At 39.4% G+C, this 24,417-nt stretch overlaps 1 protein-coding gene across 6 annotated transcripts in view; it reads left to right on the forward strand.

The window, feature by feature from the left end:
• AFF4 (ALF transcription elongation factor 4) overlaps positions 1-24,417 on the forward strand; it is a 52,793-nt gene that overhangs the window by 23,496 nt on the left and 4,880 nt on the right. For 4 of the 6 annotated variants that reach the window (XM_076350248.1, XM_076350253.1, XM_076350249.1 and 1 more), the window contains exons 6-21: positions 5,190-5,226; positions 6,746-6,794; positions 8,127-8,147; positions 8,665-8,719; positions 9,755-9,792; positions 10,161-10,323; positions 10,861-11,778; positions 14,096-14,184; positions 15,747-15,984; positions 18,168-18,265; positions 20,021-20,084; positions 20,234-20,370; positions 20,780-20,851; positions 21,586-21,679; positions 22,850-22,893; positions 23,749-23,972. In XM_076350248.1, coding sequence (XP_076206363.1) covers positions 5,190-5,226; positions 6,746-6,794; positions 8,127-8,147; positions 8,665-8,719; positions 9,755-9,792; positions 10,161-10,323; positions 10,861-11,778; positions 14,096-14,184; positions 15,747-15,984; positions 18,168-18,265; positions 20,021-20,084; positions 20,234-20,370; positions 20,780-20,851; positions 21,586-21,679; positions 22,850-22,893; positions 23,749-23,972 — 2,341 coding nt within the window. The remainder of the gene's footprint in view (positions 1-5,189; positions 5,227-6,745; positions 6,795-8,126; positions 8,148-8,664; positions 8,720-9,754; positions 9,793-10,160; positions 10,324-10,860; positions 11,779-14,095; positions 14,185-15,746; positions 15,985-18,167; positions 18,266-20,020; positions 20,085-20,233; positions 20,371-20,779; positions 20,852-21,585; positions 21,680-22,849; positions 22,894-23,748; positions 23,973-24,417) is intronic. The other 2 variants (XM_076350252.1, XM_076350254.1) reach the window with 1 other exon arrangement.

Here is a 24,417-nt window from a genome sequence, read left to right on the forward strand (position 1 = left end):
GCTTCACAACAACATTTGTCAGCAGTAGCCTTATGAAGAATGTTGTCGTTTTTCCTCTGGTTTACGCACACAGAGCAGTCTGCAGAGATGTCTATAATATGACTTTCCTTTTACTTCTTAATTTCTGTTTCATAAATTCAGACCTTCTTCGGGATACTTCTGAAGCTTGAAAATGTCACTGAGCATTTTTTCCCTATTGGGGAAATGCTTTGCACCATTTGTGTAGGACCAAGCAAGTGTTGCGTTTACCTCCATCTAGCAAAGTAAGGGAGGCTGGCTGGTAAATGCCAAGAAATTTAAATGTACTTTTCTGAATAAACTGAATATTCCTCATAATTTTGAAGTCCATTAATAGTTCTAGTAGATATTACATTTTCAATTAAAAAAAAATTAAAACAGTTTTAAAATCAGATGTTTTGCTAAAGAAATTTTCAGATCACTTGTTCTGGAAGATCCTCTTCCTAACCTCCCATGTACTTAATAACTACTGACGTGTTTAAGCTATTAATTCTAGAGAGAAATCAGTCGCTCTTTGCTGCTTTTGACAGCACAGGGAGCGTTTTCAGGAGACCTGCTTGAGCTGACACCTCTGAGGAAGGAGTTCTCTTGCTCTCGGCTGCTTGCTCCCTCCCCTGAGGCCGGATCTGGCGGCCCCGGCTGCAGGGTTTCAAGGCAAACTGGCACTGGTGATTGTTTGCCTTGAAATACAGCTCTGCAATCTGCAGTATCTTGGAAGCTGATGGGTAGGCAGGGTGGAGATAGGCAGGGTAGATAGCTGCGGGTAGCAACTTTAGCAAGTGCAGTTCAGCTTGCGATAGCTGACTCATTCAAGGATTCATGTTTTGCTTCCTGTATCTACTGATTGCCAGTAAAAGATTTAACTCGACAATATAATTTTTCTCCAGACTCAACATATCTCTGAAATGGATTGGGGTACTCCACCCCTAATTTGGCATAAGTTGAGAGTGAAGAAATTATGCTGTTCGTCTTTTAAAAGCTACCTTTATAATAACGAAGACTACACTTTTTCTGACCAGACTGCTGTTCTAGAGCACCACTTGCTGCTATCAATGTCCTGTTTGATCCAAATTGCTTCCCAAAACGGAACAGTTCAGCGAAGTATTTTAAGAAGATTTTCTCACTGAGGTCTCTAATGTAGTCTGTCTAAACAGATTGTCTCATGTGAATGCTTTGACATCACCTTCTTTTGGCCAGAGGTTCCAGGTCCCGTGTTGTAAGTGCGCGTCCACAAAACTCCTGCAGACTGGCGCGAAGTTTAGCGGCTCAGGTTCTCGTGCTGGCTAAATATCCCAGGGCCATGGGCAGTCCTGTTGTCATCGCCCTCTGCGTTGCGTGTTCCTTCTCACTGCGTCTTGCTTGCTTCTCTCCAGGGAGCTGAAAATGCAGAACATACTATACAGTTTTCAGCTTTACTTTTGAAGGCATATCTAGAAATAAATCGTCATCTATTTTCTTAACATTAGATCAATATTAATCTTGCATATATTACTTTTAGTCAGGGTTTATTTGCTGTGTTACATAAAACTGTGGACTTGGAAATAATTCTTACCTTTTATTGTAAAGAAAGATATTCCACACCTTTCCTCATCAACAAAGGTACTTACTCTACTGCTTTGAATACTTATTCCTGAAGCTTTGGGGCGGTGTTTTCCCTTCACACACTTCTGAGCACACTTGATTGCGGGATTGCTAGAACTGCTTGTTTCTGCGTTTCTCTGGTATTTGACTCGGTTTGGGAAGAAAGAAGGTGTGCAGAAATACATGTATGTCTCTGAGACACAGAGGGAAACTACATGAGATTGCAGAGTCTTGTTGATGTTTGAACAAAAAAGGTAGGTTGTGGGTTTTTGAACCCATCAACCTGGACTGTGTTTCTTCACCTAGTTTGCAAAAAATTCCATTTATGGCTGCTCTGAGTCTTTTGACTTTTTGCCACCTTTTTTATTTTGTGGCTGCACATCTTAGCCATGGAACTTTGTCAAATTCTCTCTCCGCATCCAAAGCCTATAATTTCCTCTGCCTTCTCCCCTCTGTCATTCTTGGCAGCAGGATCTTTGCAGAATTCCAGCGAGTTAGCAAGCCGTAGGCTTGTGCAGTCTGGACCCAGAGCAGAATTCAGAAAACAAAACAAAACAGTGGCTTACTTTAATCAAGCGGTACTGTTCGAGGAAAGCTCGTTCTCTTTAATACTGTGCTCAATTTATTTACAAGTAATATGCTGCAGTGTTTCACAGCATTCCTCTCGTGTGCAGAAGTTTGGTATGTTTTGCTTGCCTGCGCATGTAAAATTAAGTGCGCTTTGGTGGACCAGTCGATTTTATTTGTAAGACTGTTGGGATAAGATGGTTTTCCCTGTGTGCAGATAGCGAGTAGCTTGAAGGGATGCAAACTCCCGACCGGGGCCTCTCTGCATTGCTATAAATATATGTAATAATTATCAGGAAGTCTTTGAATCAGATGATAAGACTTCATGAAAATAGGTCAGGGAAAGTTTTATGGATGCTATGAAAAAAATGTAGATTCCTGAGTCTTGATAAAAAATGTTATCCAATGACCTAACTAACACTCTATAATTTTATCCTATATAACTTTTTTTTAAGCCATGGGCTCGCAGTCAAAAATTCCAAAAATACTGACATGTTTGTAAAATATATTAAAAAACCCAGCTGTTTGTTAGAAAGTGGAAGTTTTTCGTTTTGAAGCAACATGAGAGGATTGGCCGTTTTTGTACCTGCATACCTGTGCAGTGACCTGGAGGCATCTCTCAAGAGGCGGATTCTGTCTCCAGGTTTGTTCAGCGTCTGCCCGGTGCTGGAGGTACCGAGAAGGCCAGCGGTGGGGTCCCTTGATCCGCTGTAATACAGAAACTTCCTTCTGAGAAATAAAAATATCTGACCTGAGATTTCAAAAGTTAGATGGAAATGGGTCCCATTCACCACAGCCGGGACTACAGCCAAGCTGGTAACCTAGAAATGAGAATTCGGTACCCGACTGCCGTTCTAGCCAGCTGGCGAGTGTTCTTCTCTCCGCAGTTTTTGTGTTCGAGTGCAAGCTGCGATTTTGTTTCCTGCTTAAGTGTCTTCACTATCTAACCTCAGCAGTTTATTATACTTTGGTTGAAAGGGTTTCCTTCCTTTAAGTTGTTTTTAATTTCTTCTTTCTGAAGTAGACCTTTAGAACATACTGCTGTAAATAACTTGGGAGTTGAAAGTATAGCTTTTTTTTTTTTTTAATCTCTGAGCTTCTTAAAGAAGTATGTATTTAAAGATAAAATAGATGGCAGGAGAGTTGGAAAAATTTACACATTTAAACATAACACCTCGTTAAAGTGCACTTAACTGAAAGAACTATGCACTATGCCTTAGAAGTAGGAAGTTGACTGAAGTGAGCAATTAGGCAGGTGCTTTCTGCAGAATTGGTGGTACGTGTATTGGCAAGAACGGGTGCCAGTTCCTCATCTCGTGCTCACCCCAGCGCAGTTGCTCTGTAGATGTGGTGTTTGATTACTGTGTGGTCTTTACTTCTTCTTTGACGTACAGTTTGTCAACACGTCTAAGCTGACAGTGGAAAAAGGCAATCGGGGAATCACGCTTGCACTCCTCGTACCTATGTAAAAGAGAAAAATTAGTTTTTATTTTGAAGGAAGTGTAGCTGTTGCTTTCTGTTGAAGTCACAAGGCTTCTCTCCAACTTCATCTTCGCTTTGAACTTTAAACATAGGTTAATTTTATTTTTATTGTCCATTCCTTTCTTTCAATTAGTAAAGATTAGAGGCATTTGAAACACCTTACAAGGGAAGTTCCCTATCAAGTTCCCTATCAACAAAATACTTATTCAATGCGTTATTGTAACTGCTTTCACTTTTGAAATAAAAAGTTAAGGGAAATTAGAAATATCTAAGTGTGCTTTTCTGTGTAAAGCTTTTGTGTGTTTAAAAAATTAAATTCTGTAAATTGTGTTTGTAACTGCTGCATGTCACTGACCTGGCTGTTTGGGAAAACTGGTTCACAGGTATGCTAAAAAAACTGGAATTCATTGTTGAATTGTAGTTCTGGTTTGCCTTTGCCAGAGCATTTAAGTAAAATGTGTGTATATAACTTTATGAATTGAGTAAAGTATTTTCAATTTTTATTTACGGGGCCAGCATTTGTCCTCATTTTAAAATGAGGTCAGGAAGGTCCTATTTTAAAATGGCACTGTAGCCTAGAAATAGGTTTTCAGAAACTCGGTAGCCTCTGCATATTTGTTTGTTAAAACAGTATTTTAGGGTTTCAAAACAATTTATAATCTGCTGCGTCTTGGGAGTCAGAATTGGGTTTTCTGAATGGGAATACTGAAGATCATACAAGTGCTAAAATTTGCAAGGCTTCATCTTTCACAGTTAGATTTATAGGTAACAGATTCATTATATATCAAAGGAAGTTACTTGTCACTTTTTATTGGCTTTTGTACAAGTGACTTGTCCGATTACACGGAGATCTGGCCTTTGGCGGGGAGGAACGATGTGTTGGTCAGCTGTGCCTGGCTGCATTTACCAGGGGCTCGCCTGGAGCCGCTGCGAGAAGGGGTTTTTGGGCAGAGCGTGCAGAGCTGTTCAGACTCTAAGTTTCATTGTCTCTTGGGCTCCTTTGTAGCTGAGATGTTGTTGTTGTTGATAGGTTGTTACTATACTCATTGCTTGTCCACCGCGATGCTGTATGTGTCTGAAAAAGAAAAATGCAGAGAAAAGAATTTGAATGAAAATACATAAAACTAGCAACAAAGCTTTTCCGTGTGTAAGAAAGAAAGAAAAACATACTGAATGGTTCCTCTCCATGCTAAACATACACGAAGATGGGATTTGTGGAAGTTACATAGGGATTTTGGAGCTTCAGCTCTCACGTAGTACAACTGCACGTGGCCCTTCTTAAAACCAAGCAAGTGGGAGAGCTGAGCTAAGGAAGAGGAGGGTGAAGCACTCCTTCCCTGTGCTGGCTGTGCCGTTAGGGCTGGTGAGAGGAGTTGGGGCCCAGCTAAAGAATCGCTCTTTCTGTTTTGTTGTTAGTTTTTTTCCTTTTTTAGAGGTTAGGCGCCATCCTTTAAGTAGAAAGAATATCTTGCTTACAGCGTGGTTTTTGATACGTTAAGATTCCCAGTGAAAAAAACACTTGTGATCTTTTATTCCCTTAGGAGTCTCAACAGTCCAGTTTTGGCACTGGAGAGCAGAGTAAGTATATTAAACTTCCTGTAATATGTTTAATGTTTTTGTTGTGATTCAGTATTCTTAGTATCTCTTAAGATGTCATGCTTTTTAGAGAATGAGATTTTCCAGACTGGTCATAGGATGGAGTCTAAGTCAAGATTTTCTGTACTCTCTCCAGTTTTAACCTATAAAACAGTTGCTTGATTTTCTTTCTCATTTCTTGTTGAGACCTAGACAGTTATGACTGAGTTGCAAGTTTGTTACTGTCTTCTAGAAAAAAAACAGGTCTTTTTAATTTGTCGCATTTTCTAATTCTTGAAAAAATGCCTCCGTGGTTGATCTAATTGAAAATGGCTGAGTACTAAAACAAAACACCCTTTAAAATACCCAACTCCCTGCTTGGGGACATATTAGAAAGCAAAATAGTGCGTATGCTTGTATTTCAATAGAAAAAGCACATTGCAGTTTCACTGTTCGTTTTCACTTTGTCATTTTAAAATCAAGAGAGAGAACTGGTCAAGAACTCATATAGTAATATGCTTAGCAATATCCTCAAATTTCTTGTCCCAGAATGCATTTTCAGATTTTAGACAAAAGCAGCTTTAATTTCTCTTTAACTGTATCGTTGTTTTGAGTATTACTGAAATTAATAATTTAACACAGGTAACATACCAGGTAAAATTGAATTAGATTCATGCTGTTACCTTCCAAAAGTCTTTCCACTCCCTCTTGAAGTGATTAAACAGCTTAAATAGTAAAAGAAGAATGGTTTATTCTTAGATATTCACAAGCGGCTTAATCTAAACACCTGATACAGTGGGGAATTAAGGAAACAAATTAAAACTTAATTCCATAGTGCTAAACCATAGACTTATGTTATAGGAGCAACTGATCTTTAGGTGTGTAAATGAAGAGGCGAGGTTAATCAAAACGCAGAACAAGTCTTCAACTCCTGTTTGAACTTTCTGGGAAACTTTTAACAGCCTCAGTTCTTGTTTCTGTTGAACTACGCTTAGCTATTTGCCAGAAGTAAAGAAAAGGGAAGGAAAAAAAACCCAAACTGAAAAGCAGATTATATCAGTATGTATTCCTATTGTAAGAATTGGCTTCTGAGTTGGATTTCTGGATCTAAAGATTGCTCATTTGCTAAAAAGCTACGTAGGGATGATGAAACAAGTCAGAGCTTGACAGGCTGATCTATATCCCGTATCCTGCTTGTAGAAGGCAATAGATTAATCTTGATGGAAACAAAACAGTTTTTCACACCATTAATAACAAATTGTGTATTGGTTTAGACAGCAATGATTTAAATAATTTTCTAGGTTTTCTTGATTAAATTATTTGCTGTATTTAGTGTTTTGTCTCTGCATCCACTCAATTCTTCAGTCTGTGGGAGATTGTACCTCGTGTCAGCTAGTTACTACTTTCTCCTGTCTACTCAGCCGTTCTTGGTTTATCTAAGAAGGTACACTTGTGGCAACTTTGGAGTGACTTATTTTGCTGGCTGAGTTTTCAACTGTGCATTTCTTTTTTCTTCTTCTAGAACGATATAATCCTTCATCAAAAACATCCAATGGTCATCAATCCAAATCGTAAGTGGCTGTTACAATAGCCGAATTTTAAAAGATTTGGAAAATAGCTGTTTCTTTTACTAGAATGTGTCAGTTCTTGCACAGACACTTTAGCATGCTTCTCCTTGACTGGCAGGAAAAGGGGATCATCTTTAAGCAGCCATTTTCTGGGACAGTAGATCAAATATTGCACACTGGAGCGAGTAACAAATACCCTGTGCTGCCTTTCTGTTCCCCTGTTTTCTTGTCAGTTGTCTGGGTAGGTGTGCGAGAGTTTGGACCTTGGAATCAGTTTGTGAACCAGAAAGGTATCAGCATATAAGAATGGGCAGGATGGGACGGGACTTACCAAACGTGTGCATTGCAGAGCTCTCGGCTGGAAGCAGCTTGTAGCGGTTGCACAAATAGACGGGATGGGAAACTGTTTTGTATTGGAGGAGACAGTAAACTGTGTTTGGGATGTAGTTAAGTTTGTTCTGCTCAGTCTGCCTGACAAACATTTCTATTAGTTATGCACACAGACCTGACGTTTTACTTTGTCAATCGTGCAACTGGAAGAGAAAATAAAAAGCAACTGGAATATTCTAGATGGCTGTAGTCCACCTTTCTCATACTTGAAAATCAATTATATGCTGTTAAAAGATTGTTTCCAAACAAATATGTCCATGAAAATTAAAGGTTTACCAGCTGATTGTATGTTTAATGAAAGCAGTTGTAGATTTTGAAAACTTGTTATTCTAAATTAACATTCGTTGTGATGCAGTCACAAAATGAAGTCTAGTTCTTCTGCTTGTCTGTGCACATGTTACAGTATTAGCAAGATTAAAAAGCACATGACCTATGGGAAGGGAATAGAACAAAAAGAAAAACCCCTCAATTATTATAGACTTCCAGTCACGTTCCCAAAAACGTGTAGTTTAAGCAGATGCTCATATGCAGCCAGCTCAACGAGTGGTAGAAATAGCAGTTCACCATGTGGCTTTGCGTTTGTCATAGCAGTATAGACCGCTAAGAAGGAACTGTGCTATTGCCAAAGCTGGGGAATGTGAGAACATCTAAGAACAAGAGGTAGCACGGGACATGTGTTGAACTGGGATGCACAGGAAGAAAGTTGAGATGATGTTTACTGTGACAATACAGTTTTAAATAATTAAAAAAAAAAAAGTGGTTTTGATCTGGTCAAAAAACTTAAAAAAGGAGATAAATGCATCTTTTGTAAAAGGATAGCAATGAAAGTATTTCAGGAACTAGATCCTAGAGGCTGGTGTTTCTTTTCAGATCATCAGTAGAACAGCTGTGCTGTGAAACTCAGAAGTATTAGACTTTTAATCCTTTCTCATTTTCTTTCTCCAGATGCGAATCGAACCAGACAGAGTAAGATGTTTTATTTTTGTAATCAAAGGTGTTTTTCAGTAAGCACAAAGGCCCTCTACCCTGCATTTTCAGTATTGTGAAATAGTGTGTGTGTGTATGTCTACCATAAATAATTATGGCTTTGAATAATAACAAAATAATTATGGCTTAGAACAGTTGCACTGTTGCCACGAGACAGGAAACACCTACTAGTGTTAGCTTGCTTTATTCTATTTAAAACAGTATTCTTGTCCATTGTGTATAAGAAGTTGAACATACACAAGTTAGCTCCTCCCGCTTTAGTAAATTGTGTCAAATTTCCTTTATAAATTTAACAGAATGGACTCAGGAGTCAAAGTACTAAAGAATGACTTAACTCACCATTCTGAAACGTTAAATGTTAGAATCGTATCTTGTGGATTTCACCCACGCAGCCTACTTCATAGTATAAACAATAGCATGTTGAAATATAGAAGAATGCTTTGAAAGTAATTAAAGTACGTGGAAAAACTTGTCTCACTTTCTCCCTTTTATTTAGTATGTTGAAAGATGACTTAAAACTTAGCAGTAGTGAAGACAGCGATGGAGAGCAGGTATGTTCATTAAATCAGAGTTTCAGAAAAACATAGCGAATGCATTCACGGTTCAGGACTTCAGCAGCGCTCAATTTTCCAACAGCAAACTGAGCAGCTTAAGAGGAGGTTTATGATTAAGAAACAAAAATTAAATGGAATGTTTTTAGATAAACCTCAGGTATTCCTAAATGTAAACTTGGGGAAAATTATCTGTTTTGTGAAAACAGTACGATTTTATCTAGAAAATCTCGTTTTACTGATTTCAGATGGGCTTTCTCTGAACGTAAAATGGCAGTAGTGTACTTTAAAACATATGTAATAGCCTGCCATTTAAAGATAGAACCCTTCGTGTTCTGCCGCTCTGGCTAAAGAGTACATGGTGTGAACATCTCTGCGCGTTAGTAGTTTGGGACTGTGTTTGGGATGATAAGGGATACTGTATCTGTAACTGGGAGTATAGCAGCGCCTTTATTTTTATCAAAAAGTCTCTTTTTTCCCCTTTGTCCATGTTAACTTCGTGCAGCTTCTGCCAGAAATGGCATTTAGCATGCTAAATTAAAAATACCTGAAGGGTCTGTGCTGCCTGGCAGTAATCCACGCTCCTCTCTTGTTTCTTTTCTTCCTGTTCCCAGTTCTAGTGCTTGATTTTCTTCATTTTTCTGCTCAAACTTTGAGATAGTACTTTTAGTTGGTTAACTCCTAGTACTCTGGGCATCTCAGGAATAGCATTGTAAAATGTTGAATCATCTGATCCAAAAAGATGGAAACATGGTATTAGTGAGTGGTGGAAATAGGAACTCTTGGAACTGTAGTCAGAATATATAGGACTCTGAAATCATAGGTTCGTGTTGAAAACTTGGAGAAAATAACTCTGTTTGTCTGCATTTTCCTTATAAAGAAAAATTTAAACTGCTGCAGGTACTGAATTAAGATGCTATCCAGGCTAAATAATTTAAAAAATTGAAAGGCTCTAAATAGATGCTTTGCAACTTAATTGTATATACAATCCTAAAGTAACTTCTAGAACCTTCATGCTCTTTTTCTTAATTGCAGGACTGCGATAAGACGGTGCCAAGGAGCACACCTGGAAGGTAGGCATTCCTGGTAGATTGCGGCATAGGAAGTAGAGTGGTGATATTCAGCCCAGTCAGCACTCTTGACTTGGATCTCATTTCTGAAATTCATGTTTGTCTTTTGCCTTGTGTTAAAGCAAAAGGTGATTAGAATTTAATCAGTGATTAAATAATGTATACCCTGCAAATTACACTAACCACTTTGGGAAGGGGGGGAAAAACCAAAGGCTGTTGTTTGTTTCCAGGGTGAACCGTGTTCAGTTATGTTGAATTTTCTAGTAAATGTTAATTAAAATACTACATTTTATTCTTTCTAATGAAAGGGGTTTAGGAAATATTTGTGCCTTGCGTAGCGTTTGTTTATTTTTCCTCATTTTTGTTTTCAGTAATTCTGAACCTTCACAGCATAACAGTGAAGGAGCAGATAATTCGAGGGATGACTCGAGCAGCCACAGTGGATCTGAAAGCAGTTCAGGATCTGACTCTGAAAGTGAAAGCAGTTCCAGTGATAGTGAAGCTAATGAACCGTCACAGAGTGCATCCCCCGAGGTAGGATTTGACATGTATTTGGGCTGTCTTCGTTAGCTTGGCATTAATCCTGAGTCTTAAAAGCAGAAAAAAATTAATAAATTCTCAAACCGTTTAAAAAAAAATAAATTACTTACAAACGTGGGATCACTTTCAAGGTAGAATATTCTTTTGCTGAAGTACCTGTAATTGGATATGGTAACAATTCTTTATATAAGCACACATTTGATGTTTGGCTTTGAGGTGATTTTTACCACCAGTTATCTGTTGGAGTGCAGAAATTAGATATAGTAACAGTAGCTTAAAAAACTGTGGGCTTTTATTCTGGAAGGCTATGGCAGCAAGTATTGCCTGTTGATGGCATCTGCTCCAGATGAAGGAAAAATGAGAGCTGTTATTTTTTACCTATATTCATCAACCTATAATTCATCTGTTATTTATCTCGGGTTTTTTGGTGTACCTCTTGCTTTGGCGTGCAGCATAGTACAGCTGTCCCATGGAAAAGATGGAAGAAATGTGAAATATTTTATCTAATGCTGTTTTTTAATTTGTTTTTAGCCAGAGCCACCACCAACAAACAAGTGGCAACTGGATAACTGGTTGAACAAAGTTAATTCACATAAAGTGTCACCAGCTTCTTCCGTGGACAGCAATATCCCATCCTCCCAAGGCTACAAAAAAGAGGGACGGGATCAGGGGACAGGGAGCGGGTACACTGATCAAAGCGGATCCAAGGATTCGATTTCTTCTACACCGGGGCGAGATTCCAAACCCACCCAAAAGGGCTCGGAGAGCAGTCGCGGCAGGCAGAAATCACCTGCCCAGAGTGACAGCTCAACACAGAGGAGGACTGTAGGTAAAAAGCAGCCCAAGAAAGCAGAAAAGACATCTGTTGAAGAGCCTAGAGGAGGCCTTAAAATAGAAAGTGAAACTCCAGTAGACATGGCAACAAACATACCTTCAAACAGGCATAAGGCAGCCACAAAAGGCTCCAGAAAACCCAATATAAAGAAAGAGCCCAAATCTTCCCCTCGGCCTACCACAGAGAAAAAGAAATACAAGGCTTCAAGCAAATCTGCCCAGAAATCCAGGGAATTCATAGAAACAGATACCTCATCCTCTGATTCAGATGAAAATGAGAGCCTGCCTCCTTCATCACAAACACCCAAATACTCTGAGAGCAATAGGACTCCTGTTAAATCTTCCATGGAGGAGGATGACAGCTTTTTTCGGCAAAGAATGTTCTCTCCTATGGAAGAGAAAGAGCTTCTTTCACCACTCAGTGATCCTGATGAAAGGTACCCACTTATTGTGAAGATTGACCTGAGCCTCTTATCAAGAATACCAGGAAAGCCTTACAAGGATGCTGACGCACCCAAAGTGGAAAAGAAAAACATGCCAGAGAAGCACGCGAGAGAATCCCAGAAGCAGCCATCCGACAAAAGCTCTACAAAAGGCAAAAGGAAACATAAGCAGGTGATAATTTTGTAGACAGAGATTGACCTGTTATCTCAGCCCCTTAGTGGATTGCTACTGGTGTCAAGCATGTAGCCCAGCAACCCAGATCATACCTCCAGGTAGTGACTCTGAGCAATTTAGGAGACGACATTGGCTAGCTATTTTGTGTAGAATACGTTGATCATCCCTGTGCTGTTACAGTAGAGACTATTGGGATTTTCTTTTGGAGCGAAGAGGGGAAGGGGGAAGGTTGCACCTGCAGGAGTGTTAGCACTGTAGCTAGGGCTCACGGGGGCAGCACAGCTTCTGTACCTCTGAGCGCTGCATCCTGCCCTCTCATGCCTCCGCTGGATCTGGCACCAGCCCCTGTTGCACTGCAGGACAGCTCAGGCAGCTGATCCAATGGAAAATTCACCTGGCCAAAAAAAAAAAAAAAAAAAAAAAGGCAGTTTTCAGCTGGATCAGCTCCTTGAACCAGTGAATCGTGCAATTGCATATCACCAGGACAAGGGATGGGGCAGAAATGGGCCTGGGGCATGGCAGCAGAAACCAACGCCTCAGGGGTGCTGCTTTACTGGGAGCAGAGGCATCTCTCCATAATGATACTTAATCTTTTCCAAAAAAAACATTTCATCTTTTCAACTATAGATAAAAAGCAGGAATGCCTGGGGGCAGTAAAATGAACAGGAATCAATGGGGGAGCTGAACAGAGGTAATATTCTTGGAGGGGGGAATGGTAAGAAGTAGTTGGTGGTGTAATTTTAAACCGCTTTTAGAAACCTCAGAACATAGACAGTCTGTATAAAGAGCAAACCTGTGACTGTCAGATGGACTCAGTGATCCAATGAGTTTTTATAAATTTCTGGTTTCCGTGAAGTTAGGACTGTGAAGCCCTGGCTCAGGGTTTCAAAAATTGCCATGCTACTCTGGATTTCATTCTGAAAATGTCATTTTGACAGGGATTTGGCAGCGGTTGTAAGACTTTGTTGACATGTGGAATGAAAGGATTATATGATATCATTCAGAGAGTCATTTGACTCTCCAGAGGAGAGTGATAATTTCAGTTAAACTAGTTTTCTACTGAGCAACCTAAGTAAACTTGATCATTTACTGAAATTAGTGTCATCTAGGAGACTTGACATGTAACTGCAAACAGAGGTTTCTCCTGTACTGTTCCTAACTAAGATTCCTATTTTCTCTGGATAAGGAAATGAAGTGAGAAGGCGTGAGCTTTTCTTGTAAAATGGGAATAACTGAGCAGTACAGTGATTAGTTGTTTTTTGCAAGTGTTACTGTATAATTCCTAATGTTCATGGGAATGCACTCACATGCTCCAATGGCTCTGAACACACTGACTTCTATTTCTTTGGCCAGTTATGCCTTTCAATACACATTTGGAGTTACAGCATTAAAGATCTGTGCTCTTACATCTAAACCAGAAGGCTTTGGTGAGACCAATTAAATTCAGGCTTTATCCCAGCAAATAGTCTGGTGGTTAATTGTTTTGAATCCTCAGCTCACTCTGATGCTTACTGGTGCATACCAGAGAAGATGCAAGCCTGTTTGAGGCAACTAAAGAAAAATCCACTCTTTCCCCACACTCCTCCAGTTTTTAGGTTTGTGAGTGCTCTGTACGCAGCTGTCACCACTTGATTTCTACACGTTACTTGCTCATGTGTTTCCTTGATGGTAAGGCTCGGGGTTGCAGCATCGGTGTAACAAAAATGAAACCTTTTGGGTTTGAATCTGGGTTTTGTTACCGGATGACTTACTCTGTGAGGCCCTATCTTCCATTTTATTCACTGTATTGATACTTCCAGTGCTTGCTGAAGACAGCTTAGAAATTTACCTTCAAGACCCTTTGACTTCAGGATTAAATTTATATAAAAATCTAGTCTTCAACATCTCTGGGCTTACTTTAATAGACTGCAAGACTTTTACCTTTTTCTGGCACTCATAAGACACCTCTGTTAGGCTCCACAACATAAAATCTGTCTCCTGATCTCTTATTGAAGCCTTTGGCAGATTTTTCTGGTATTTCATGGTAATAATATGTTTGTGCTAAAATGAACAACTTAGCCGCTACTTCTTTTATGCAGGTTGCTAATTTAGAAGCCAGCCTTTGTTTTTCATTATGTTCCAGTATCAGGGCCTGGTCAAATATTTGATATGGACTAGATGCTGTAGGGCATGTTTTTGTGGTCTGTACATATCTTATTCTGTACACTGCAAAACGCCTGCTAAATTAAGTCTCTTAACGTGAAACATTGCCACTCTCAGTGAAGCTGTAAATGTGGACGTTTGCCTGGATGTATTTCTTGTTTGCTTTATTCAGAATGAGGATGAAAACAGAGCCAGTGAAAGCAAGAAAACGAAACTGGAAGAAAAAGCTCCGTCAGGACACAAGACCTCTAGCAGTAGGGAGTGAGTATCTTGGCTATGTTTTCAACATTGAAGGCTCAGGATGATCAAGGAGAAGATGGGTGCCCATCTTCCCCCCAACAAAGTGTCTCCTCATTATTAATCAGTGGGTAAAATTTCATTGCTTCTTACCCTTCAGACAGATTTACCTCGGAGTTTCTACTAGTAGTTGGTGGAAATTAATTTCCATAACCAAAAACATTGGCCAAGGACAGTTGTTTTACATTACAGAAGTAAGGTAACCCTTCATGTGAAGGGTTGGTGTGTTATGGAAAAAACTTCCTGGTTTTTCTCTAATATACAGTGGGGTTTGGTTTTGTTTTAGAAATCAGCTGTGCATGTAGCTTTTTGATCTTGCAAAATCCGTGCTTTTAAATTAACCCAATCTGGTAATTCTCCATTTAGTAAGTTTGTAAACTGAGACCAAATTACTTAACTGGCATTGTCTGGGAAGCTGCTGGCATTGAGATTTGGATCCATGGATTTAGCCTCACATTTGCTTGATAGATTAGCTAAAGAAAAGTGTGAGTGACACAAAAGCAAAGTAATACAGCATTAGCAAATCAGTAACATTGTTTAATACTCTTTTACTTGTATGTTATTTCTGTAATTTTACATGCTTTTTGTAATAGCTATTATGCTTTTATTTTATTTATTTCTTGGTCAGTGTTAATCCACAGGAAAGAGTAAGTTTTTTTTTCCACTGCCTTTTAAAACTGCTATTTCAGATCAAGCAACTGAAAACTGGTATAACTGCGTCATGGAAGATAGTTCTGTGTAGTAAGTAATTGCCAAATTACAAATATGTGAGAAGCTGCAGCACATCAGATGCTAGAAATCTCGTTTGCCCATTCTGAATTGAACAGTGTCTTACTATTTGTTAGGAAACAGATGTAGAATGAACAGATGCATTTCTATCTTGATTATGCTTTTTTACCTATTACTTCTGATATTCGCTTGACTGCCAGTGCAGTTATCTGAAGGACATTTAATTAAATGAAACTATATGGTTTTATAAAAATTTGTAGAAATCATTATTATGGGAAGCCAAGAATAGTCAGCAGCCAAAGTAAGAGTGTACTGAAAGGCTACGCTGAGAAAGCTTTCCAGTTTCCTGGGTTCCAGAGAACAGTTATCTGGACCATCTTTTTTCTGAGCTGTTAGGCTGACTAGTCTGCAACAGACAGGCTGGCGCTAACATTGGCATTAATTTCTTACACTGTAAGTGTTTAGGGTGTTTTTTTAAGAACCGTTGTAGGGATGTGGTTTTATGGTTAGAACTTGTCTACTGTGTTTTCAGGTCAGAACAAATAAAATAGTGAAAACGAGTTTAATCTGGCTTCGTAGAAACCTAGTCACCGAGATGATTATTCTCTTTCTTTTCCTGCATATCTGGTTTGCTAGGTCTAACAACACAAATCTTGTTTGTTTCAAAAAAAGAAGAAAGGGTTTTTTAAATTTAAAATAAAAAAAAAAATTGCGGTGTTGGTTTTTTGGGGATTTGTTTGTTTGTTTTTGTTTCTTAAGGGGAAAAAAAAAAACCTGAATTTGTTCCTTTTGTCCAGGTCTTCAAAGCCAAGTGCTGTTAAAGAGAAGGATTTACTGCCATCTCCTGCTGCCCCAGTCCTGCAGAAAGATTCCAAGCAAGAACATGGGTCCCGGAAGAGGACGGTCAGTCAGTCATCATCCTTGAAGTCCAGCAGCAACCTTAGCAAGGAGAGTAGCAGTGGCAGTAAAAGCAGCTCATCTTCTAAACAAAAGAAGACAGAGGGGAAGGGTTCTAGCAGTGCTAAAGAAACCAAGGTAAAGGGCTTATCCTGTAAATGCCTTAAGCCTGTGCTTTGCTTTGCAGTTTGACATGCTCAGTGTGATCTAAACAATAACTTGCAGTTCAAGTTAAAATGTAATTAGTTTTAGATATGCATTGTTTCATGTCGTAGTGCTTAAGTACCTTGGAAGTCTATAAATTAGAAAATAACTTGGGAGAGATCACGGAATACTAATACTTATTCCTACCAAATTCTTATGTTAATTAGTGAAATGTGTTTAGTCATCTTCTGATTACTGATGCTGCTTATTTATTGTTTAATTCGTTAATAAGAAATATCACTAGAAAGCTGTTTACACAACAGTAAACGGAACAGTGAGGTTAGTCTTGTTTCATCGGAGCAGATACAGATCTTGCCCTGATTTTTTTAAGGAGAGCAGGAGCTCGGTCCACACTCAGCGCTAGGATGCGAAGCTATAGCGCTCATTTTATGACACTGTGGGACCCCAGAAAGATTATTTTAACACCAGCTCAGGAAGGTACAAGTGCTCTCCATGGTTGGAGTAGAGAAAACATGGTTATAAAGATGGTGCAGAAAATGTTTTTTAAGAGATGTAGGTTAGGAAGATATTTAGATGGTGGAATTTAAAAATATTATAAGATGATGATACTCTTAGGTCGCTAAATTGTAATGTGCTTTTTCATCAGTATATAAATATGTATTACTGGACAGAAATTAGCCTGTGAGGACATCTGAGAGTGTATTGTTGAATACCTGTGATGAGCAGTTTCTATTGTATAGCTAGTTGTTGAGCGTGGTATGTTTAACTGGGAGGGATTTCACCTTTGTCTTTGCGATTCCAGCGTGTGCTGCAGGTGCTGGTGCGGCTGTCTCCAAGCTCTCTGCAGCAAAGCCCCAAAGCCTCCGACAGGCTGTGGAAACCCCGGTAGTTTAAGCAACTGCTAAACCTCAGTAGTGGGATTTGCAGTCTCTGAAAAGCTTAGAAGCAAAGTCTAAAAATGTTCAGGAAGGATAGTTGATTTGGGGAGGAGTAAAGCAGCAGACAGACATTAGCAACGGCAGAAAGTAACTTAGTCATCAGGGTGGAGTTCATGAATATCTGAACTGGGAGACATGCTGTATTACTTCAGATGCCAATACGATGAGATCTTAGAAGCCTGGCAGGGTTGCGTGTATCGGTGGCTGCGTAGACACTTCCAGGAACTGTAGATAGTGAATTTAGCTTACAGGCTGAGGCTCTGCCCTTTCTTAATTCATCAGCGTAGAAATGTCCCTAAGCCAGTTGTTAATTTGTGAGATGTTTATCGTTTTATACTTCAGATATGCTTAGTCATGCCTTTCTTAAAGTAGTATATACTCTTCCTGCATTGCACTGCATGTTTTGTTATTGTTTCCACGTTACGATGGTAGATAATACCTTGCCGTGCAAATCTGGTGCCTTGCAACTCCAGGATCCTTCTGGTTAGCAATAATCTGATAAATGTAGGTTATGAAATAGATCTATATAGGTGGCCTTTGGTCATGATAAATCAAGAGAGCGGAAAACACATATGAAGCTGGGGAGTTGTTTTATACTGTTTAGCTACTAAAAATGGATTCACTTACGATTCACGGAATGTTTCTAGTGTCCAGTCTTTAGCCTGAAGTGTCATGTTGAGCCTTGTATAATTTAGGGGAGCAAGGACAGTGTGTTGTGAAGACAGCTAACTTTTCTCCCTGAAGATGATGCTTATCCTTCCAAAATAACTTCTTTTTTTTCCCCAAGGCAAAGACATTCAGCAGAGTGTATGGTTGATAGAAATGAGAAATCATAAAAATATTCATCATCTCTTTGTTAGAGTGGAAAAACAGGACTTAGAAACAGTGACGTGGGAGATTCAGGGAGGGATTTCCTGGACTCAGGTGTGTCCAGAAAGCCTCAGCTGCATTCTTTCCTCTAATGGAGATCTGGTGTATTAGAGTGAGGAGCTTGATTATAGCCTCTGTGTCTACCTCTGTGCCAGCATGAGGTGAAAGCCTCGTGGAAGCTGTGTTACTGCCTATGGTGAACGGCAGCTAAAGCAGCTGCAAAACTGACCTTACTGTATATAATTCCTGAAGTCATGGGAGAAATTTATACAACAAATGCTTTTCTTGAAGGCAGAGAAGGTTTAGCTGTTCTTTAAATTTATTATTGGGCAACCATTTTCCTTTCAGGAAAAGATTCTGAACAATTCATCAAACTGCCCTCCTGCGTCTGCTCAGTCTACGGAAAGCTCAAAGTCAAGAAGAGCAAAACTTGTTTTTGATGACAGGTAAGAACAGCAAAAGGTGCCTCTCCCTTTGTGGGGATGTGAGTCGCGGAGCATAGCCAGCTCCCCGTGGAGAAGAGTCCTCGTTTTGCTTCACAAAAGACGTTAAGTCAGGCTCACGCTCTGGAGAGCTGCGCGTTGCTCCTGCAGCCATGTGCTTGTCTGGCTGCTCCCTGTGCCATTTACTTGGCAGACAGCACAGTCCTTGAGAAGGAACCGTAGCCTGCCCTGTACATTCCTACCGAGCATAAAAGGACCGCGCAGTAGACTTAAATAGCTCAGGGTTGTTCTGTTTTTGCATGCACCAGGACACTGCTGCTACCTGTCTGCCTGTTCTCTTGTGAACAGAGCCCGCGTCCTCTAGGGTCAGGAGTTGCGGTCATTGACAGTAGAGAGGAGCCTTCGTTTTTGAAATTCCAGATCCACAAGAGCGGGATTGGGATTTAATCCTGTGGGGTCAAAGAAAATATCCTGAAAAGACAATAAAACAAATACTTTACCGTCTTGTGCAGACTTTAGGTTTCACTTGTACCGATTCAAATCTCAGCACAATGCTTGCTCTTAAAGCGTTTCTTTTTGTTCTTCTCTTTAAATTCACTTTACAGATAAAATTATGCTTATATCAAATGTAAAAGTAACTTCCTGGTTAAGAACTCTTTGGAAGTGGGCAAACTAGCTGGTCGGTGGTTTTTTCCAGATAGTTAATTCCTTAAAGAAAAAAAAAAGAAAGGAAAAAGTTAAGTGAATTGGATGATTACGCTATCAATCAATCATTTATGACAAAATAGTTTGCGGGGATTTTGTAATTATTCTAAGAGAAAACAGGGCCAAGAAATTGAGATAAGATCAAACTTTAAAAAAAAAACCAAACTGAATGTGTATTGAAGTATAGGAAGACACAGTGAGAGCACCCTCCAGGGAGCAGTAATTGTGCTTTGGAATGGCGTCATGTTATAACCTTAGGGTTACGATTGAGACATTTTAGGATTTCTTGGGCCTAGAACTGATTGAACGAATTTTGTAGGTATATAATCTTTTTAATATTAACTGTTGCTTTGTAGCAACATCAGTTTCCTGTAAGTGGACTGTTAAAAATGTTGATTTCAAATATCTTTAATTCTTAGAAAAGTAAGATAGGATGGATGGGAGAATTTATTTCAAACGTTAATCAACTCATAGGTAATACGTTAATAGATTGAAATGTATGATTACACTTTTATGATTTCCTTCTGCTAATCTAGTCATGAAAGTCACTTAGCCTTGATTGTCCTGGGTGGCTAAGCAAAAGCAATTAACACCTGAATGCATCTTGATTATTTTGTATTATTATAATAATTTTTAAATATTTCACACTCTCAGTAATGCCAGTCCTGGAGGCGCTGGATTAATTTGTCCTCAAATTTTGCGGTTTTTTTCCTTCCCCCTGTTGTTGGTCAAGTGTTTGGTTTGCTTGACTATCAAATGCAATAAATGTAACCAAATCATGGGTACTTATCAACTTGCTTGAAATACTGTTTTGAATTACCTGAAACTGGAGAACTAACTTTAAACTATTTTTAACAGTTTTATCATACTGTAACTAAGCATACTAGCTAACTATTTTCACAACTTTTTTAACAGTTTTATCGTAGAGTAGCTCCTGTAACTTGAGTTAAGACAGAAAAAATATGATATTTGGCAACATTAAGAAACTTCAGTCATAAAAGGAAATGCAGTATGGGTGGGGCTGAGTCCATAAATTTGTGTCCTCTGTTGCAGGACTTACTCAGCTGATCATTATTTACAAGAAGCAAAGAAGTTAAAACATAATGCAGATGCATTGGTAAGTGAATCTCCAATACTTACCCAATGTTTGCACATTATACTGGGGTTTGTTTACTGCTTTTGCCATTTTGCTGCCCTTCTGTACTGGAGTTTTCTTGTACTTCCTCTCTGGTTTTTGTCCTTAAAAGTTTTTTCCAATCTCCTCAGTCTGACAGGTTTGAGAAGGCTGTGTACTACCTAGATGCTGTAGTGTCATTCATTGAGTGTGGGAATGCATTGGAGAAAAATGCTCAGGAATCCAAGTCCCCGTTCCCTATGTATTCAGAAACTGTGGAATTAATCAAGTAAGCATTGCAAAGCACGTACAAAAGTCAAGTGGGTGGGAAGGAGGTCTGGAAATCAGAGCTTCTCGATTCACTGAAGTTTTGCCACCAACTTTTGAGATCTCTTATCATTCTCCAATAAAACTGGATCGCTTACCAGTTCGTTCCAGTTGCTGAGGCTTAAAGTGTTTTCATGAAGGTTGAGATGCTTTCTGCTGAGGCTCTTCAAGTCTCTCTACAACGCATAACACATGAGAAGCAAAATTATTCCAATTACTACAGAGTCAGCATTTTGTTTAGGGTCTGAGAGAGGTTCCTGAAATGGTGAAGACAGTTGAAACTAGAAAGTCATAAGAAAGTCAGTGTTTTGTGGTTGATAAATGATACTGTAATCTTTATTTTGTTGTTTACTTGATGTCTTTCTTTGTAGATACACTATGAAACTGAAGAATTACTTGGCACCGGATGCTACGGCTGCAGATAAAAGGCTAGCAGTGCTTTGGTATGTGTATTCTGAACTTAATACAATGCACTGATTAATTTCAAATGTGTTATCTGCATGAAATGCTGTATTGCGCCGAGTTGTCAGGTGTTTCTGAACCAAATACATGAGTTTTCCACTTGGCTGTACGTAAAGATTAATGCTGCATATCTGATTACTGTAATTTGGGGCAGAGGGGATGTTGACAGCGAGGGCCAAGTCTTTGAAATACTAAGGAGTAACAGCAGAAAGGATGGGGGTCTTTCCCCTGTACTCACCCAGTGATAAGTCAAAATTTGGACTGGCTGTAAAGAATTGTCACGAGCCTCCTGGATTAATGAAATGGCTGCAGCAGGTGTAGAGGACCAGAACCAATTGGTGTCAGGTGGAAAAGAAAGGGGAGGCCATGGCAGAATGCTTTAGGCTCAATATGTCCTGACACGAGCGACAAATAAATGAAACCCTCGTCTAGGAAGTGACGTAGTGTTGGCTCCTAAGCTCAGAACTGGAAACTGATTATATCAGCAAGGTCACTGAAAAGTATGGTTTCAGCTTAAGGCACACAGAGCTGTTTTTATTTCCTTGCAAATTCAGAGGTGGTTATGGATTTTTTGGTTGAGTTACAACTTGAGAGCTGGCTTGTCAGAGTTGGCAGAGAAAGATTAAAAAACACAGCTGCTAGATTTTTGAAATTCACTGAGTTGTCATAAAGTTGAGTTTAACTGTAAATATTTTGTTGTTCTGTCTTTGGTCAGTCTTCGGTGTCAATCTCTACTATACCTAAGGCTTTTCAAACTGAAAAAGGAAAGTGCATTGAAATATTCTAAAACTCTGACTGAACATCTGAAGGTAACTGCATATGTATTTTCTTAGAATATTAAAACCTAATCAAATTAAAGCTCTACATCACTTAAAATTCCTGAATCCGATTTTCAGACTGCCGTGTGTGAATTTGGAATATACCCTGTTTAGAACTGGACCTTGAAAGTATATTAAAGTTGAGTAGTTTAAAGCTGGGAAGAGGCAGCGTGGCTGTCGTAACCCTACTGGTCCTAGCATGATAGCTCTCTATTAATAATTTGATCTAGCTTTTGTCATCTTTAACAAATTCAGTAGGCTTCAAGGAGAATTAATGTTTTTCTTGCTGCAGATATAAGAAGCTGAAACTTCACTTTCATGTTTAAGCTTAAGGGAATTCAGGACCTCAGGGTATATTACATGGGCTGCAGCTTTTCAGCCTTCGCAAGAGCTGGCACCGGAGCCAACTTCTAATTCAAAACCAACGTGGTCTTTCTGAATTGTTGTTGTTCGCAGTGGGCTGTTTGATACTTGTTTTTAATTATTCCCCCCCCCCCCCCCCCCCCGCCCCCAGTGAATTCATCTAAATTCCTGTGCAACTGATTTTAAAGTGCTGTCAGGGAAAGGAAATTGAGAAATGCCCTTTGAATGAATTTATTTGAATCAAGATGTTGCAGATGAGAAAAACAGTTACGATACTTCTGTAATGTTACTCAGTCCTTAATCTAGACTGAGGTTTTCAAAGGGACACTTGGGGGTATGTAGCTAATGTCACTGGGTTTCTCTGAAAGTTCCAGCTGTCAATACTAAGAGGAAACAGGCTTGTCACAGCCTGACTTCTCAGATTTTTTGAGACCTCTTTAATTGTTCAATGCCAGTAATAACAGATTTCTTCCTATTAATGGGCTGAAAAAACCAAAAGGTTCTCATGAGGCAGTGGGATCTAATGGTTACAACAGGGGACTATTCCAATCCTATGCATATTTAGTGGCCTTTGTGTTGCTAAAATAATCCCTTAATTTGTGTCTTGGTCATCAGTAAGAAAGGATATTTTCCCAAATTTGAATTTACTTTGATATTATTCAGAACTTTGGTTATTGCTTAAAAGAAAAACTACAAAAATTCATTTGTTCACAAATAACCAATTAAATAACCAGATAAAGTGTAGCTAGTTAAAGTACAAGCATAAATCCGGTGACAAATTTATTTTTCCCTAAACAGAATTCCTATAATAATTCTCAAGCACCATCACCTGGTATGGGAAGGTAAGTAGTAAAAGCTGTTACCTGTATTTCTCAACTTCTAGCTAGTTTTCTACATAACCTGTGTGCCTGGGGTGCTCGAAGAGTAGCTTTCCACTCTTTAAAGTGCTGGGGTGATTGTTCTAAGGGTGTAGATTTTGACTGGGTTGTTTGCGTGATTATTCTCATAAAAGGCTTGGAAGACTGCTGCTTGCGATAGTGCCCTGCAGAGAGTTTGTCAGGCAACTCCTTGTGGCAAAAAAAAAGGGTCAGTGTGTCACTAACACACAAGTCTCTCATCTCTGTGAGTTTTGTTGTTTTATTTAATGCTTTTTCCCCTCAAAACCATAGCTTTATTAATGCTGCAAGCCCAGACAGCTACAAGTCCTTTCAGGGTTGTCTGCTCTGTAGCGTAACAGTCTAATTCTCTTCTTTAAAACCCAGCAATGGACCCGTGATAGGTTACTCTGAGTTTTAGGAGGGCATTTCAGATTTGCATCATGTTACCTGAACGTGTAATACGGCAGTATAGTTACCACGTAGTTGTAATGTTTTCATTATTACTCTTTAAGGTTCAATTTATTTAAACAATGAATTTAAGATTTTATTGAATTAAAAGATGATGAGGTTTGGTAATGAGGTTTTGGCTGTGAAGCTAAAACGTAAGAGTTGGAGGATCCTCAGCACTTGTTACCAGCTCATGCATTTCATTTGTTGTAGGGCAAACCCTGACTTCTTGACGTGTAAAGTGGGAGTGCTTTAGCATCTCACGCCCTGAGATGTGGGAAGAGAGGTCTTGGAGAGTATTAATCTTACAGCATGATAGGACTGAAGTACGTATATTTGCATTTTACAATGTAATGTTTTTCTTTGGTTAAGCAGCAAGCCTGTCGGTATGCCGTCTCCAGTCTCTCCAAAGCTGTCTCCAGGGAATTCAGGAAATTACTCTTCCGGGGCAGCCAACCCTTCAGGGAGCGGGTCTTCGGTGACGATCCCCCAGAGGATCCATCAGATGGCAGCCAGCTACGTCCAAGTTACGTCCAACTTCCTCTATGCCACTGAAATTTGGGACCAAGCCGAACAGCTGTCTAAAGAACAGAAGGGTAAGGGCTGGCACAGGTGGATTATAACATCAGACGTACCGGAGCGTGCTGAAATGCTCCTCGGCTTTGCATCTTGGAGGTGCGGTTAATGGTGCACAGGATGCTTAACCAGGTCCTCTGCAAAAGTAAGATGGAAAGTTGGACCTTCGATTACAGTGACACCCCGGGCTGGTTGTCTCGGCTGTCAAGCTGGTGTTGGAGATGTAATGTTTCCTACCAGCTATGTGTGTAAAAAAAAATAAAAATCTTTGTTGCATTTCCTGTAAAACGTTAGGTGTAGGAAGAGGGACTTGGTACGTTTCCATTTCTGAAATTCTGAAGTGGAATACACATTTGAGGGGGGAGGCCGAGGAAGTCTTACAAGAGTTTAACCGTACTCTAATTATTCTTATCGACCAGTCTTCTGCAAAAGAGTAGAGAAATTGATTAGAAAGGACCTTTTTCC

The sequence above is a fragment of the Aptenodytes patagonicus genome, chromosome 12 (assembly GCF_965638725.1).
Source record: "Aptenodytes patagonicus chromosome 12, bAptPat1.pri.cur, whole genome shotgun sequence".
Classification (NCBI taxonomy): Eukaryota; Metazoa; Chordata; class Aves; order Sphenisciformes; family Spheniscidae; genus Aptenodytes; species Aptenodytes patagonicus.